This window comes from Cetorhinus maximus, chromosome 15 (genome assembly GCF_964194155.1).
Source record: "Cetorhinus maximus chromosome 15, sCetMax3.hap1.1, whole genome shotgun sequence".
NCBI classification, from domain to species: domain Eukaryota; kingdom Metazoa; phylum Chordata; class Chondrichthyes; order Lamniformes; family Cetorhinidae; genus Cetorhinus; species Cetorhinus maximus.
In genome coordinates, this window is record NC_135893.1 from 19,712,441 (window position 1) to 19,728,638 (window position 16,198).

At 47.2% G+C, this 16,198-nt stretch overlaps 1 protein-coding gene across 1 annotated transcript; it reads right to left on the reverse strand.

The window, feature by feature from the left end:
* Positions 1–64: 64 nt before the first annotated feature.
* On the reverse strand, positions 65–15,921 carry mfn2 (mitofusin 2). Its single transcript, XM_078557981.1, has 18 exons — positions 15,787–15,921; positions 14,690–14,868; positions 13,752–13,887; positions 12,972–13,134; positions 12,175–12,299; positions 11,482–11,590; positions 11,223–11,330; positions 10,161–10,314; positions 9,354–9,421; positions 8,996–9,117; positions 8,606–8,732; positions 8,355–8,459; positions 7,289–7,391; positions 5,769–5,989; positions 5,175–5,330; positions 3,732–3,928; positions 3,049–3,183; positions 65–2,653 (listed from the first exon to the last, which is right to left on the reverse strand). The coding sequence occupies exons 2-18, from the start codon at positions 14,862–14,864 to the stop codon at positions 2,584–2,586; spliced, it is 2,274 nt and encodes a 757-aa protein (XP_078414107.1). The 5' UTR covers positions 14,865–14,868; positions 15,787–15,921; the 3' UTR covers positions 65–2,583.
* Between the last annotated feature and the right edge of the window lie 277 nt (positions 15,922–16,198).

Genomic DNA, 16,198 nt, shown 5'->3' on the forward strand with positions numbered 1-16,198 from the left:
CCGTGTCCCTCCACTTAAAAATCAAAGAATGCTGAGTACATCAATGGAGAACCGGATACAAAGGAACTTTTTCAAATTAATTTATTTTACCATCTATTTGAAACAAGCCCAGTCATCAGATGACAAGAACAGTACATCACAGAGGGAGCTTTGCATAAATTTTAAGCAAATAAACTTAATGAGACTAAGAAAACATCCTCGAGCAGCAGAAAATTAAAGTGCACTTAAACTTTGAAATAATTTCTTCAAAGACAAAATCCAACTGAATGGCTACGATCAAAAGTACTGAGATTTAGACACATGCTGTTGCCTTGTTACACGGTAGCATCAGCATTGAGATCTCTGATCATCTGTACTTGCAACTGCCACTCAGTGCAATAGCTCAAACCTGTCAGAACTGGAATGCAGCTCAGCCTACAGCCCTCACTTCATTCTTTAGGAAATAACAGAAATAAACAGCAAGTTAATTCTCATCAAAAAGCTTAACATTTCAATCATTAACCAGTCTTTTCTCGGAGATGCTGACAGTGTATTTCTAGAATTATCAGTTCTTGTTCTTTCCAATATATTTAAATGCTTAAGACTATGCTTATAAGCCTCAATCTAAAAAAGGCCTAAACACAAAACAAGCTACTTTAAAATTATTAAATACTTAAGTTTCTGTTGTAGTGATCAGGAGGCAGATTCAGTGTTGTGGTTCTGGGGACATGGTAGACAGTCAAATCTTTCATTCATGATGCACATAAAGCATTTTGTTGTCAACGAAAACTGACAGGTTCAGAATGAATGCAGCTCTCAATACTCCCAGATCACCGTAAAATTTAAAAACACTGAATTTTACCAATATTCAGGGTAAAGAATTTCCCTCATCGGTAAAGCTGGGAGGCAACAAGATCACCATGACAACAACACGGCAGGGATCCAGAGTTTTGAATGCCCTTTGGGATAGTGTATGAAATCAATGCAAAGGATGCAGCTGTCACACCAACAAAACATACTTTGCATTGCATTGCCCAGACAATCCACAGGCACAGGACCCCAGTGTTCATCATCCTTGGTCTTTACATTTACAGGAAAAAGTCCTAACCTTTCATAAATGTGACTCATGAAATGCAGAAAGCTCCTCACACTTAAATACTTTCTTACTCATCATTCCAAACAGATAGTCTCTGATCTGGACTGGGGGGCAGGGTGTGCTATACGCAGAGCAAGGCAAGGCAAAGACGAAGCTATTCTTTTTATCCTCTGACCACTATCAACACTAAATCAGAATCAATTGTACTCTCTTTACTAATATCCAGATAGTCACACTGGAATTCTCCCTTGTCACTTCCCAATTTCTCGTTGATTATATCACAGGCAATCTTTTCCCATACAACATGAATCTTTCCCCAGTTTACATACAAGCTCATTATCCAAGTCTATTCAGATATGAATTTCAGTTCTCCTTTCGTTAGTGGTTTGCTTTTCTGCACAGCTGATTGACAGACTGGGAACAACATTACGTGCCAAGACCAAGTCTAGCTCAGGTCCACCCTCTGTCCACAAAAACCAACAATTCATTTTAGGGCACAGATTAATTAAAAATAAGAATCTTGATTAAAACAGATACCCAGAATGAGTTACAGGCCGGATCTAATCAAGGAGTTCGAGGTAGCACAGACAGTGATGTTTAAATGTATTACAGCCTCTCTCTGAAACCCAGGATTAGAATTCATATTGTAAATATCACAATGAACTGTGAGCAAAGGGTGATCCACAGACACCATCTTCTGAACTCCAGGCTGATGTTCAGTATACCAGCTGCAGACGCTGAGTGTATCTGGGGGTTATTAAAGGACTTCTTGGCTTCTTTATTTCTCTGTCATGGCATGCATGTCAAATGATTTTCAAGACAAACAGCAGAAAATGCCACATATTGCATCTGATCAGATTCAGTCAACACTCCTACCAAGTGAAACTTTGTGACTTGAAAATCTGTACAAAACAATCTGATCACTTGCTGGGGTGGGGGCAGGGGAAGAGTGGGTGTGGAGGGGAGGAAAAGGGGAAGTTTTGGGAAACAGAATCAGGAGGGTCTTTCCCCATCCCCAGTAAATTGTTCAGTCTCCAGTCAAAATACAAATGTACTTCCATCTCTCAGATGTGCAAGGACCCAATGTTTTGTCCATGGTTAAGGAGTGCTCTGTTGATCACATGTGAAGTCTCCCACACATCACCCTGCATCATGTACCTCAGACTATGAAAGTGACATGTCACAAAATATGACAAATTCCATGTGAGCCCGAGCTGCAAGATGAGCCTGAACCGATTCACGTTCTGAACCAAAATATAAAAGGCTGTCTCCTGCTGGCTGCTCTGTGTGATTCATCATGCGTAAAAAGTCAGACACTGATAAATGGGTCACTCCCATTAATTCAGCCCCAAACAGCTCTAAATCAATTCTCAACTGTTTATAAATTATTCTGAGAAAGAAATGATTTAATATCCCAACAATGCCCCCCACCCTCCCTTGGCAGTTAGTGTTGCATTTGTGTCTCAGGCGGTGGAAACATGTCTCGGTTTTGCACACATCAGTCACTCTCATCTGCCCTGCTCCAGGTACTGATGAGTGAACATGTTCAGCTCACTGTCCAGCCATCCAGCCTTGTTCCTGCAAAAAAATGACACTCAGTTACAACAAGTAGAGATCAAGGACTGGTGGACTGCCACCAGGAACTCGATGCACCATGACCAGCCTACTGCGACACCTCATTCTTCAAGTCAAATGCCTGACAGACTCCCATGGACTCTGCACTGCCACCTTCATGCAGTCATGCAAAGCTAAGTGTGGAGTGAGTTTGGGTTCCTCATGCTCTTTCCCCCTCTAATGCAGGCTTAATCCTTGAGTCAGGGATCCACTATGTAATCTTAACCTAATCTAAACCCTAACACTCTGGGCCTTATGGAACAGCTCTGCACGTATCAGAAAGCTCCTGGCAATCAGTTTCCGAGCCCAAAGCTGCCAACTTTTGCCACTGATTTTGCAGGCACCAGTGGGAAACCCACCTGAGCAACTTGGCTTTGCTCTGCAACAAGTCCAGCAGTTCAATCTCCTTATTTAGGTCCTTAATCTCCTCGTCTAGGTTCTGCCGTGTTACATCCACCTGCTGACACAGCTGGGCAAACGTCCCTGTGAGCTCCCTGCAGGAGGAGGAATGAAAACAGAAGCACTGTGAAAGGGAGGTACAGAGACACAAAACTATACATTTACAGTGTAACTTAATACAACATTGTGGGGACAGGGAAGAGTGGACGAATCAGCCAAGGTCCAGCTGCTGATCAGTATCCACTTATCGCTGCTAGAAGTTGCAAGTGGAGATGTCAAGTGAAGTCAGGTCAGGCTTCACTGTAATGCCTTTTGTAGTGGAACATCCAACCAAAATTCACTACCCAGTGCCACATATGAAGAACAGTCATTGGTACAACAGACTGAAGGCTGGTGGCATTGGGGTAATGGGATGAGGGCCTGGTGACACTCGGTCACATATCCCAACAAGAGTTGGTGTCTGCAGAGGCAGTGGGGTGAAGGGGCGGTGGAAAACATAGTGTTCAAAAATCAGAAGGGGATAATATTTTTGAAGACTGAAAGGAGCAGCCTGTGTTTGGAAATAGGAGAGTGTGTATAAAGGAGGGGAGGGTGGTGTCTGTCTCCATTCCAACCCCAACACTTCCTCTGTTCCCTCACTTACTGTTGCACCTGATGGCTGCAGTTGGATCCAGTGTAACCGACAATGAGCTGTAGCTTCTCGACAGCGTAGTCCACGAGCTGACGTTTGAAGGCTCTTTCTTTGGCTCTGGTCGTCCACGTCAGGCGCTCGTACACATAAAGGAGGCCATACATCCCAACACTCAATGCAATCAACCGCCAGCCCACTGCTTTCCACACCTGACACACAATCAAACAAGGAGGGTCACATTTCTCCAAATCCCTTACGCCATCTATGATAAATAAACGTTGGTTTATCTAGCTTGCTGCAACATTCCAAGCCCAGTCCATGGGATTCAGCACTGATATCTCAAGGACAGCTACAGTTTTCTTGTTCATTTATATTCAACAAAGCCAGACCAGACAGGCAGCTCAGCAAGGAATGAATGGGGTTCATGCAGTAGCACCCAGCTGGAGGCAAGGTTAAAAAAATCAAACAGCCCTTGGGTGCATACACACTGCCCACCATCTGATCAACAGGAGACCATGGACTGTAGAACATTCCAGTCAGACACCAATCATGTCTGTGTCAATGACTGTCTCCATGATCTAATCCTATTGCTTCTTGGTTCTCGTACCCATTAATATTTCTTGCTTTCAAGCAACCGTCTCATTCCCTTTCAAATGGGTTTGTGGATTCCACTTCAACTTAACTGTCTCTTTTCATTCTATGTGATTATTTTAATTTTGGGCCTTGTTATCCTTGCACTGATAAGATAGAAATAATCCATCACTACATAACAACTGTTCATAATAAAAGCCTCCATCAGGTCATCTAGTAATCTTCCAGCTCTGGCCAATCATTGTAGAATTGGTCAGCGAGGGGAACCTTGGTGATGTGGTCTTTAAACACCTCCACCAGAACTGCAAAACATATGGGTAATTTCGAGGTGCTGAAAAGGCTCTGTGGTAGAAGTCTCTCCTCTCCAATCAGAAAGTCGTGGAGCTAAGTGTCCAGAAAGGACATTGGCACATGTTCCTGGCCAACACTCAGTATGAAACAAAGGTCGCAGGACCCCTCTTTCTAATGATACGTTAAACTGAGGTCCTGTCTACTTGTTAATGGGATCTTGTTGAGTTGTGTGGCTGCTGTGTTTGTCAACACAAAAGTGACTGCACTTCAAAAGTAATTCTTTGATCCAGATGTACTTTGACATGTCCTAAAACCATGATCAAGTGCCAAATGCATTAAAGTTACTGTTTTCCTTTAGATTCCTGAAACCTGTTCCTCTTCCTCCCCCTCAATGCCAAGCAATGCCATCCTGCCCTGTCCAGTGGATGAGTACTGGATTATGGTAGATGCAGTTACACTGAGTGGCCGCCACTGTCCAGCTCAGACCTCCATTGCTCCACCACCAGCAGCTGACAGTACGATCCGGCAGAGATCACCGTACCAGATGTTGGTGGGTAAACAGCTAATACTTACCACACCCCCGACCACGATTATCCCCATTGATGTTCGTGAAGTTAATGAAGCCAATCCTGTTACCATAGAAACCATGAGTTCTTCCTGGGTCATGGACCCCTGGGGTAAGGGTGGTAAGCTGGTGCTGACTGGCGTAATGGGTAGTTGCCGTGAGACCTAGAGACATAGGAGACCAAAAATCAATGAAAATCAGACAGCCCAAAACCAGGTGTGAACTTCTTAAATCACCCAATACACCAATTAGATTACAGAAAAGCAGCAGAGGAAGCAATCATCACCAATCTCAGCCGTGGTTTAGTGGTAGCATCCTTGCCACTTGGTCAGAAGTTCATGGGTTCAGGTCCCACTCCAGAGACTTGAGCACATAATTTAGTCTGACACTATAAATACAGTACTGAGGGCGTGCTGTGCTGTCAGAAGTGCCATCGTTTGGGTGAGACTTGAACCCAAGGCCCTGTGTCCAATGGAACAAATTTGAAGAAATTCAAATTCAAATATTGGCCCTGGCCAATATTTATCCTTCAACGTTCATTAAAAGCCAAAAAAACAGATATAGGATAATGACCAGATAATCCATTTCCCTCTTTGCTTTACCTGGTCATTGTATCCTGCCAGTGCCCTCCGACAATTCTTTGGGCCCAGGAAGCGGTTGACAAGCATTGTCCATCCGAGTGAGAAGTGGAACTCAATGTCCTCTTGGAAGTCGGCACAGAGCCTGTCGCAGTTCAGGTCGTAGCTGAGAGTGAAGCGCTGACGAGGTACCAGCACATCTACCTGGCCTCTCTCTGCTGGTGGCAGCAGGGGCTGAAGGCTGTCTGGAAGTGGAGGGTGAGGTGGGGGAAAGAGAGAAATCATTACAAAATCATCCTGTGAAAAGGGGCTTCAAGGTTCCCACCAACAACTACCACAAGGCTCTAGACCACCCTGCACCCCATCCCTGCCCCTGCACACCATCCGTCCCCCAAGCCTGCACACCGCCCCTGTCCCCGACCCTGCACACCATCTATGCCCCTGAGCCTGCACACTGCCCCTACCTTCGACCCTGCACACCATCCATACCTCCACCCTGCACCAGGCTCTAATTGCCCATCAGCCCCACTCACACGAACACCTGCTCCCAAACACAAAATCCTCAAAAGAAGCGTCAGAACTGTAACCAAGAAAATACCATGTTTCATCTAGTTTTTGTTTTACTGGTCATGATACACAGTTAAAGGATTTGTTGTCTAATCACGGTAATTGATCTTTCTCAGTTAGCCTACAACAGACTCATAAAAAAGTGAGGAAAACCCCAGTGGCCAAGAGCTCTGGGAGCCAAAGGCCTCCGAAGCATGCTACACACTTACCTCACAGTCACGTCTCAAATCACTCAGCCCTGCTTCCTGCTCCCACTACCGATATATGCAACCATCCTGCACCGACCACCACCCACCCCCAAGGTCCACCAGTTCACCGATTCTGCCTGCGCACCCCCTCATTTTGCCTTGCCATTGGTATAAGGGCCTTTGCAATCTCACTTCACCCAACTCCCTCCATCTTCCCACACCTCTGTCTCCTCTCAACCCATTTGGTCTCCTCTCCCTGTTCCCTCCCATCTCGATTTTAGAGCTGCCTGGGGACAATAGTTATGTAAGCTGGGTATGTAACACAGGTTCAAATCCCACTATGGCAACTGGAGAAATTTAAATTCAATTAATAAATCTGGAATATAAACAAAGCTAGTCACAGTAATGGTGACCATGAAACTATCAACTGCTGTAAAAACCCATCTGGTTCACTCGTGTCCTTTAGGGGAGAAAATCTGCTATTCCCACCTGGTCTGGCCTACATTTGACTCCAGGCAATGTCAATGATTCGTAACTGTCCTCTGAAATGACCTAGCAAGCCACTCATTTCAAGGGCAATTAATAATTAGGGATGGGCCTGCTAGTGAAGGCCACGTTGCATGAAAGAAGAAAGAAAAAAATGCACACCCTTGGGGGAAATTAAAGTGCAAGCAAGCCCAAAGTTGCAGTTTGTTGCAGAGTTCCAAGCTACTTATTGACACATATCTGAAATTGGTTACACTTCCCCTGATAGTTACACTATGAAAGGACTGAATGTACAGCACTGACCGATCATTTCCTGTTGCGTTTTCTGCAGGCTGGTTGTAATAGTGACAGAGCAACGCTCAGACATGTTGCGTCCAAGTCCTTCCTCAATGTGTTTGTGAAGCTCCTGTAAGAAGGGAGGAACAAAAATAAGGATGTTTAGAAAAAGGTGGAACAATTAAGAGGAAGGACAACAGTAACCTTGAATTGAAGCAACTCCTTCAGATTTGACCCCAAGGATCATAAAGCTCAGATCTGTCCCCAAGTCCTGTCTTACCTCCTCTGCAGAGAGGTTGAATGTAGCTACTTTTCAGCTCCTTGCTGTCAGATTATTGGAGTCGCTTCCATCGTAAGGTCCGGTTCCTAAACTGGTTTCCATTTTGATCCTGTTAAGATTGGTAATCCTTTGAACTTTCCTCTTGTTCCTTCTAAGTTTCAGATTTCCTGTCCTACACACAGACTTTGTTTCCTTCACCCTCACTGTGTTGAGTCCAAGATTCATTTCATCTCCTACGCAAACTCATTCTTTTTCTGGACTTTCCTCCTACAACCTACAGACTTTAATAACCCAAACTTGGCATCACCTAGCACTGTCTACCAATTTACCTGTCCCACCCTCTCATTCTTCACCCTCAGCCTTTCACAAAGCTTTCCAATAAAGAAATTCTGATGATTAATTTTCTGCTGTAACCACCAGCTGAATTGTGACTGGGGATAAATAAATCAGAATGAGGGGCAGTTTAACGAGCAGACTCGTCACCTCAAATGCTTTAAAACACTCACCAAAAATAATTGTCCTGTTAGCATTCCTGAGCCCGATAAACATATTTCCCTCCAGATTCTTGAGGTAGAGGGTGGGGGGAGGGAGAGTTGGGCATAGGTAGTGTTGGAGGTGGTGCTGCCACACAGCCACCTTTCAGCGAGTGCCAGTTTCCCAGTAGTGGAAATCTTTCACATCAACTGACTCCATACACAAATTAATAAACACTCCTGGGGGATCCCAAGTTCACCAAGAAGCACAGGGTGATTCCGATGCTGGAAAATAGTGTCCAGGGCATCAATCTGCTCATCCTCTGACTCCAATACTCACACTCTTGTAGACTCTGAGCACCACCTGGGAGGGGTGAAAATCCAACTGGAAATCATCCACCAATGTAGCAAGGTGGCGGATTTCTTCTGCCATTGCGTTCGAGACCTGAAACACAGAAAATGGCATCAAATAGCAGCCAGGCCAGGCTTAGAAGCAAGTCCAAAAACTTGGAGCACAGGAAATACTCCAGTGAACATTAAATCACACTCACCCACCCCCAGTGCTAAGCTAGTCCGACTGTTCACTCTCACCTGCCGTTCCACCTCCTCAGTGATCTGTTTGATTTTGGCTTTGCAATCCTGGGTCAGTAAATCCAGTTGATTGTCTATAAACTCAAGTCGATCCATTCGCTCCTCTCTCTGCTTCAGGCAATGCACCCTGCAACAAGGTTAAAAGTCAGTCTCAACCTCAGCTAAACTCAAACCCTCAGTCTGAAGGTCTGAAGGACAGTGTCATTCTATTGAACAAAGTGATTTTCCATTTTAGTTTTTGCTTCCATATATTCCTAGTGTCCCATGTTCTCCTGAGTCAATGGAACAGCCCAATCAGGTGTGGTGGGGGTGGGAGGGGGTTACAAAACGGGTAGCCTGTTGATGCACCTACAAACTTTGAATGTTATTGGCCCTGTTCTCGGTACGCACCTCTGTTCCGTGGCAGCAACATGCACGGAATCCATGATGCGCCGCAAGGCTTCAGAGATCTGCTTGGCACGGACTGTGTGTTGCTCGAACTTGGTCTTCACTGCCGACTGTGAGATACATTCCTGCAGATAGTATTCAGAAAATGGAGTAGAAGGACAGGTATTGCAGGAGTCAGCTTAAACCCTTAAACCCCACAGCAAGAACAACTTAAAAGGGAATGAACTTTGATCAGAAGGATTCTTACACAGAATAAAGGATTAAAAGATCAAATTTATAAGAGTTTTCTGAATGTATTTACATGACACAAGAGCCTTCAATGAAAGATATAAATTAGCCCCATTACTCAGCACAAACTCACCTCAAACCGTCGCTCAAAGTTCTGGAACTCGAACATTCTCGCCTGGAACCCCTCGGCCAGTGCTCCACCTGTTCACAACACACAAACAGCATGGGCTGCACCACCTCTCTCAGAGACATGCAAGAGACTCAGGCATCACAGCTTAAAGTGGCAAAGTCAAGGCTGGGAAAAGATCCACAACATAGGAAACCCAGAGTCTGAGTCAGACAGCTGCTTTTAATCTAATTATTTCAAACTAATAGTTGACATTTCCAATTTTCAAGCACTGCTCCAGTCCCAGGTTCCAGCCCACGTCTGGGCTGAGTCAGCAATTAGCCTCAGTATCTCGGGTGACTTCTGCTGGAGACTGTGTCTGTGAGTATGTTGGGCAAGGACAGGTCAGGTTCCATTGTGCTACCCTCTTCAATGGAACAGCTTTTCTCACAAGACTGCATATAGATCTTAAAATCAAACATCAGATATGGTGATCCCTGCTCAGCCTTCCTCCATCTTATAATCTGGGTTAAGTGACCCAGTGACCTTTGAGGGTATGTCAGAGGTCATTTATTGTGGAAAATCAGCCACTTACAAACATGGGCGAATATCAAATAAATACTTGCTGGAGAACCTTTTTCCAGTCAATGGGGAAAGGGAATAGTTGGACTAACTGGTTGGCTCTTTCAAAGAGCTTGCACTGAAACGATGAGCTTAAGTGGTTTCCTTCTGTGCTGTAGGACTCTTTTGGTCAGGAATACAGTTTATTACAATCAGTCACCTTCAACCAGGAGTAGCGTAAACATGTACCGATCCCATTTGCCTCCCTCATACCTCCTTCTGGCATCCCCTGTGCTTTCTGGATGCGAGCGTTTAAAACCTCTTTGGCTGACACAAAAAAGATGCGATCTGTGGCCTGAGCCCGATCCACTACTCCCAACTCGTCCACCAGGAAACTGGTGCAGCGATCCATATGTTGCCGACGCACCTGTCATCATGGAAAGAAGTGCTGCATGATTTACATTATATTCAACCAATGCCCAATCACTGAGTGAAGAAAAACACCAAAATAAATTAGGCCCCAGCCAGTGTTGGGTAATTCCCTAGCCAACCCTGTAACCATTGATGTTTCACTGCAGAGCGTGCACAAGTCAGTCACACAGTGAGAATTCACACAGACATCAACACGACTCCAAGACACATATTTCCTCTTCCATTCCCTTGGCACTGGCGGGTTGTCAGTCACGTCTACTGAGCTACGTGTATCAACTCCCCTGGGAAGGAGCTTCCAGCTGTTGCTCAAATTACAACATTTGATGCCAGGGTAACTACTTCAGAGATGTTGGAATTATTCTCCTTGTAGCAGAGAAGTTTAAGAGGAGATTTGATAAAGGTTCACAATCATGAGGGGTTTTAACAAGAATAAATAAGGAGAAACTGCTTCCAGTGGCAGAGGGGTTGGTAATCAGGTTTACGATAATTGGAAAAAGAACCAGAGGTGACACAAGAAAACTTTTAAAATCAGCAGGTTGTTGCAATCTGAAATGCACTATCTGAAAGAGTGATGCAAGTAAATTCATTAGTAAATTTTAAAAGGAAATTGAATAAATGCTTGAAAAGGAGAAATTTGAAGGACTATGAGTATACAGCAGGGGAAAGGGACTAATTGGATAGCTCCTTTAAACAGCAGGCATAGACACAATGGGCCGGATGCAAGATTCCATGATTCAGTGACTCCAAAAGCAGTCAGTTTCACAATGCAACAGAAGAAACCCAGAGTCTTCCATCCCCATCACCCCTAAACCTGCCAGTGCCCTGCCCACATGGTGTGCTCATAGCCTCACACAGTCAATCACTGAGCTGTTTATTACAGAGCACCTGCCGCACACAGCTCACCTCCTCCATGTACTCAGGTTCTGACGCAGATGCATCCCAGCGGTTATTGAGGATAAAAATATTGGGTTGTGACAATCTCTCGTTGACTTTGTGAAAGAATTGCTTCTCCTGAAACGGAAACCAAGGAGTAAAACTCAATTCTTGAACTTGATCAGTTATTGACATCTGCCCAAACACAACCGAGTCTCACACATTGCCACCTGTACGTGATAGAGCTTGTTCACTCTCGCCTGTACACAATGATGTTTCGCTCACTCACCGTCTGCATTAACGTTGACTCAGAGTTTGCCACCAACACAAACACATCGGCATCCAGGCAGAATTTATCAATCCAGCTGTCCAGTTCTGTGGTTACATCAATCCCAGGACTGGAAGAAACAGAAAGAGAGAGCAGCTCATTAATAGCACGGCACAGGACAGGGCGCCAGTAACACGGGACAGGGCGCCAGTAACACGGGACAGGGCGCCAGTAACACGGGACAGGGCGCCAGTAACACGGGACAGGGCGCCAGTAACACGGGACAGGGCGCCAGTAACACGGGACAGGGCGCCAGTAACGGCGCGGCACGGGACAGGGCGCCAGTAACGGCGCGGCACGGGACAGGGCGCCAGTAACGGCGCGGCACGGGACAGGGCGCCAGTAACGGCGCGGCACGGGACAGGGCGCCAGTAACGGCGCGGCACGGGACAGGGCGCCAGTAACGGCGCGGCACGGGACAGGGCGCCAGTAACGGCGCGGCACGGGACAGGGCGCCAGTAACGGCGCGGCACGGGACAGGGCGCCAGTAACGGCGCGGCACGGGACAGGGCGCCAGTAACGGCGCGGCACGGGACAGGGCGCCAGTAACGGCGCAGCACGGGACAGGGCGCCAGTAACGGCGCGGCACGGGACAGGGCGCCAGTAACTAGTGAGGTTGAGTTGAGAGTTCCCCCCAAGTACACATTTTCATACCTATCCACCAGCACCAGATCGTCTCGCAGTAAAGCACATTTCATCTTCGGCCACATGACAGAGACAAGACTACCCGCGGTGAGTTGTTGATCCTGGTGAAGTGCGTGAGCCAAATGATTCACAGTCTATAGGAGACACAAGAGACCCTTTAACAAGAGCTACTTAAGTGATCAAATTCATACCACAGCCTCATTGCTCTTTCGATACCTGGTGGTGTCCTGCAGGGCAGCTTCTGCCCTGAGTCAATGACTGGGAGCAGAGCCCAGCCAGTATTCTTTCACAGTTCTGATCTTACTGGTACACGGTGCAGCCGCAGGGGCAGCTGAAGGTCAGCTGAACTGTTCTATGCTGTCTCCAAGCTCTGATTCAGCTCGTCAGAGATGCACAAGGCCAGCCCAGAAAGCTCCCTGGTTTCACTGGACCAGCATGAAGGTCAAACGCCCAGTAAACTGGTGGGAAGGGAAGGAATGATCAATCCCATGCCTGTTCCCTTCTGTAGCACTGCTACCATCAACCACCATAACCCACAGAGAGGGGACAGGGAATTAATAAGCATGATAGAGAAAGAGGATCTAAAGAAAAGCAATTCGTTCAGTCATATTCAAACAGAGTGTGAGTGAAAACTCTGCCTGCCCCCGACATTCCCATTGTGGCCACGCACTCCCCTCAACAAGCCCTAGACAATTACTCCAAACCCTCAGCCTGCTTTACAGAACCAAGCTCAGCCCTGAGATCTGACCTACACAGAGATCCCTGTCCCACACTGATCATACCAGGAGTGTCAACTATTGTCTAACCTTGATGTTTCGTTTCTCTTCAGATCCGTCTGTGAGCAGGTACGCCTCGTTCCCATCTGAGCCCTGCACACGTAGGAAGCAGTTGGTGGTATGGCCAATTCCTGAGGGCAGGACTTTGTCCCACAGCATAGCGTTGATGACACTGCTTTTTCCATTGCTCGTCCTGTAAGCAAAACACATTTCAACCTAGCGCAAATTGGTAGAGTGGACACCACGCTATAGAACAGTCAAGAATTTGGGAACTGCACCACAGAACTGATGACACCACGAGCAGGCAGAGCACCATTGAACCAACATCAGCGAGAGCTCTCAAACAAACTCAGCAACACCAACCACTAAACTTGAATCTCACCAGTGAGGTGTAAAACTCATGACCATAGGCTGGTGTCACATTAACTGGGACACCATCAGCAATCTGCAGCAGAGACCAGAAACAGTCCAGGCTGGGGACTGCTGGAGACCAGACACAGCGCCTGGGACTGATGGGAGACCAGGGACAGCACGAGTCATTCGTGTTTGGAATTCTCTTCCCCAGAGGGCAGTGAATGCTGGGTCATTGAATATATTCACAGCTGGCTTAGACAGACTTCTGATCTACAAGGGAGTCAAGGGTTATGGGGGGGTCGGGGTGTGGCAGCAGGCAGGAAAGGGGAGTTAAGGCCACAATCTTACTGAATGGTGGAGCAGGTCCTTTTGATCCCAAGTCTGGGACTGCTGAAGTAGGGACAATACCTGACATGGAATTAGCACAGTCATGTGGTGGTGGTGGATGTGACCTACCTGCCAAAAAATGCTACCTTCATATGACGCCGTGCTAGCACTTCACTGATCCCTCCCACCTTTGAGAAATAACCGGTCACCTCCAGCACCTGTTCCTCTGTGGTGATTGGGTCCAGCTCTCCATTCTGGTATGTCTCTGTGGAACAGCGAAAAGAACAGAGATCAAGCTATGACATCCATCTTATGGAATTCTGGAAAGCAGCCCAGGCCCAATGCAGTGCACATGTTTGGAAATGAACACAGTTCCTATGATGTCTGGGGACAGATGGAAGCACTTGAACGTACACAGCTCAGTAACTGGGGTCCCATGGCGGTGCACAATCCCCAGTCACTGAGACACTGAAGAGTGATTCAAGATGTTCCACGTTTTTGTATTGTCATTAGGCGGTCGTTTGAATCAAGTCAATCTAGTTAAATACAAGGCCCACCCTCCGACTCCCCCATGCAATCCAGAGAGCCTTGGGCATCGGATATATATATATGTGGAATAGGAACCAGAGAAACCATTTCACAAGGCAGAGCTGACGGGAGGCCAGTGTCAGCACAGGCTCAGAGTGGCAGGAGGTGGCAGCTAAGGGTTTGTGAAAGAAACTGCATGGCTGTGGGAGTGAATTTGTATCTCTGGTTCAGCAATCTGCCTGGTTTCTATAATGTCTGCTTGATTACTGCATGATGTTCATAACCCACAACTTTTCCATTTTCTGACTGGGTCGATTATCCTACACACAGATATGGCAGGGGGAGGGGGGGTGGGGTGCAGGAGGGCAAGTGCTGGTGTGCTACCTCCCTGAAGTGAGGTGATGTAATGGGTGCAGAAAAGCCCAGAGTGAGACTTCCACATCCCCAGCCAAACAGACTCTACCTCGCACTCATACCCAGGACTGGTCAGCTATTTGTGTGTGCACTGACCTCCCCATCCAGCAAAAATCTCTACTCACCTTTGAGGAATGCAGCGCTCTCCTTGATGTAGGCTGTGAGCTGCTCAAAAATTCCATTGATTTTCTTTTTGGCCGTGACAAAGTGTTTGAGCGGAGAAGCATTAACCTCAGCCATCAGACGCTTATCTTTCTTACCAAGTACAACTGGGTGTGAGCGGGAGAACATCAGGGACATGGCACTGAAATAAGGAGAAAAATGAGAGATAGAAAAAACAAACTCCGCAGTCACACAGCATCCAGCTCCCTATTGGCACTAAGAGCCTAGTTGGCTGTACTTTGCGGGGGAGGGGAGACAGGCAATACCAGGGTGACCAACTGTCCTCTATTTTAAGGGACTGTCCCTTATTTTGACTGTTTGACCCATTTCCCTTAAGGGATGCCTTTTGTCCCATATTTCTAGGACAGCCAGTGGGAGATTGATCCTGGGAGAGTTTGAGTGATTTGAAAATGGGATTGCAAGTGAGCGAGTCGGCCAGCAGAGATAATGTTGTGACTCAATAAGTTGCAAGCTTTAGTTGATTTTAAACCCACTTCACCAACTATTATGGCTTCAAGCCCCACGCCATCGACCCACCCACCTCCCCAAAATCCTACTGACCCATTCGTGTTTAAACCACTCCCAGCCCACGCTGATGCTTACCAACCCACTCTCATGGTCCCTGCTCTCACGGTCACCAGCAACCCCCATGCCCAGCTCGGTCCCAAAGTCAAAGTGTCCCTTATTTTATTTCATAACAGTTGGTCACCCTGGGCGGTGCCCAAGGAGGGGGGATAGGTGCCCAGGAGGGGGCAATGCCCCAGGGACAGAGACCTGGGAAGGGGTTTGGCTTACGAAGGGACGAAGGAAACGACTCCTGAGCCCAGGGACTGACGCTGGGCTTCAGGGGCCTTTAAGCTGATCCGGGGGCATCAGATATAACTCCCAACGCGACTTGAGTCCCGCCGAGCGAAGGGCCCGGGACTCAAGTCGCCGCTCTGGGCTGCGGAGGGCAGTGACCTTGCGCCACGGCTCGGACCTCCGGCCAGGTCATGCACTTTACCCGATGTCAGCGGGGCTGGGCCTACAATTGCCCCACTTCACCCGGGATCAGACCTACGTTTGAGCTGCTTTAGCCGAGGCCCTGCTTGATCCACAGCCGCTGCGCTCCCCCGGCAGCTACGGCTGCTTCACCACTCCCGGGCCAACCGACAGCCCCCCTCGCATCATCAAACCGCGACAGATGCCCAAAAAAAACTGTGCGTCATCATACCGCGACAGACCCCTAAACGTAGCGTCATCAAACCGCGACAGCACCTCCGCCCCCTTGCGACCTTTTATATTCGCTTGAGCAGGCAGCATTTCTTTGTTTATTGTTCGATTTGAAAGACAGCTCCTCCAACAATGTAGCACTCTCTCAGTACTGTACTGCAGTGTCAGCCTTGATTTCTTTTTTCTTGGAGTGGTTCTTGAACCCAGAACCTTGTGACTCAAAGGCGAGAGTGTGACCAAATGAGCCACACTGACACATA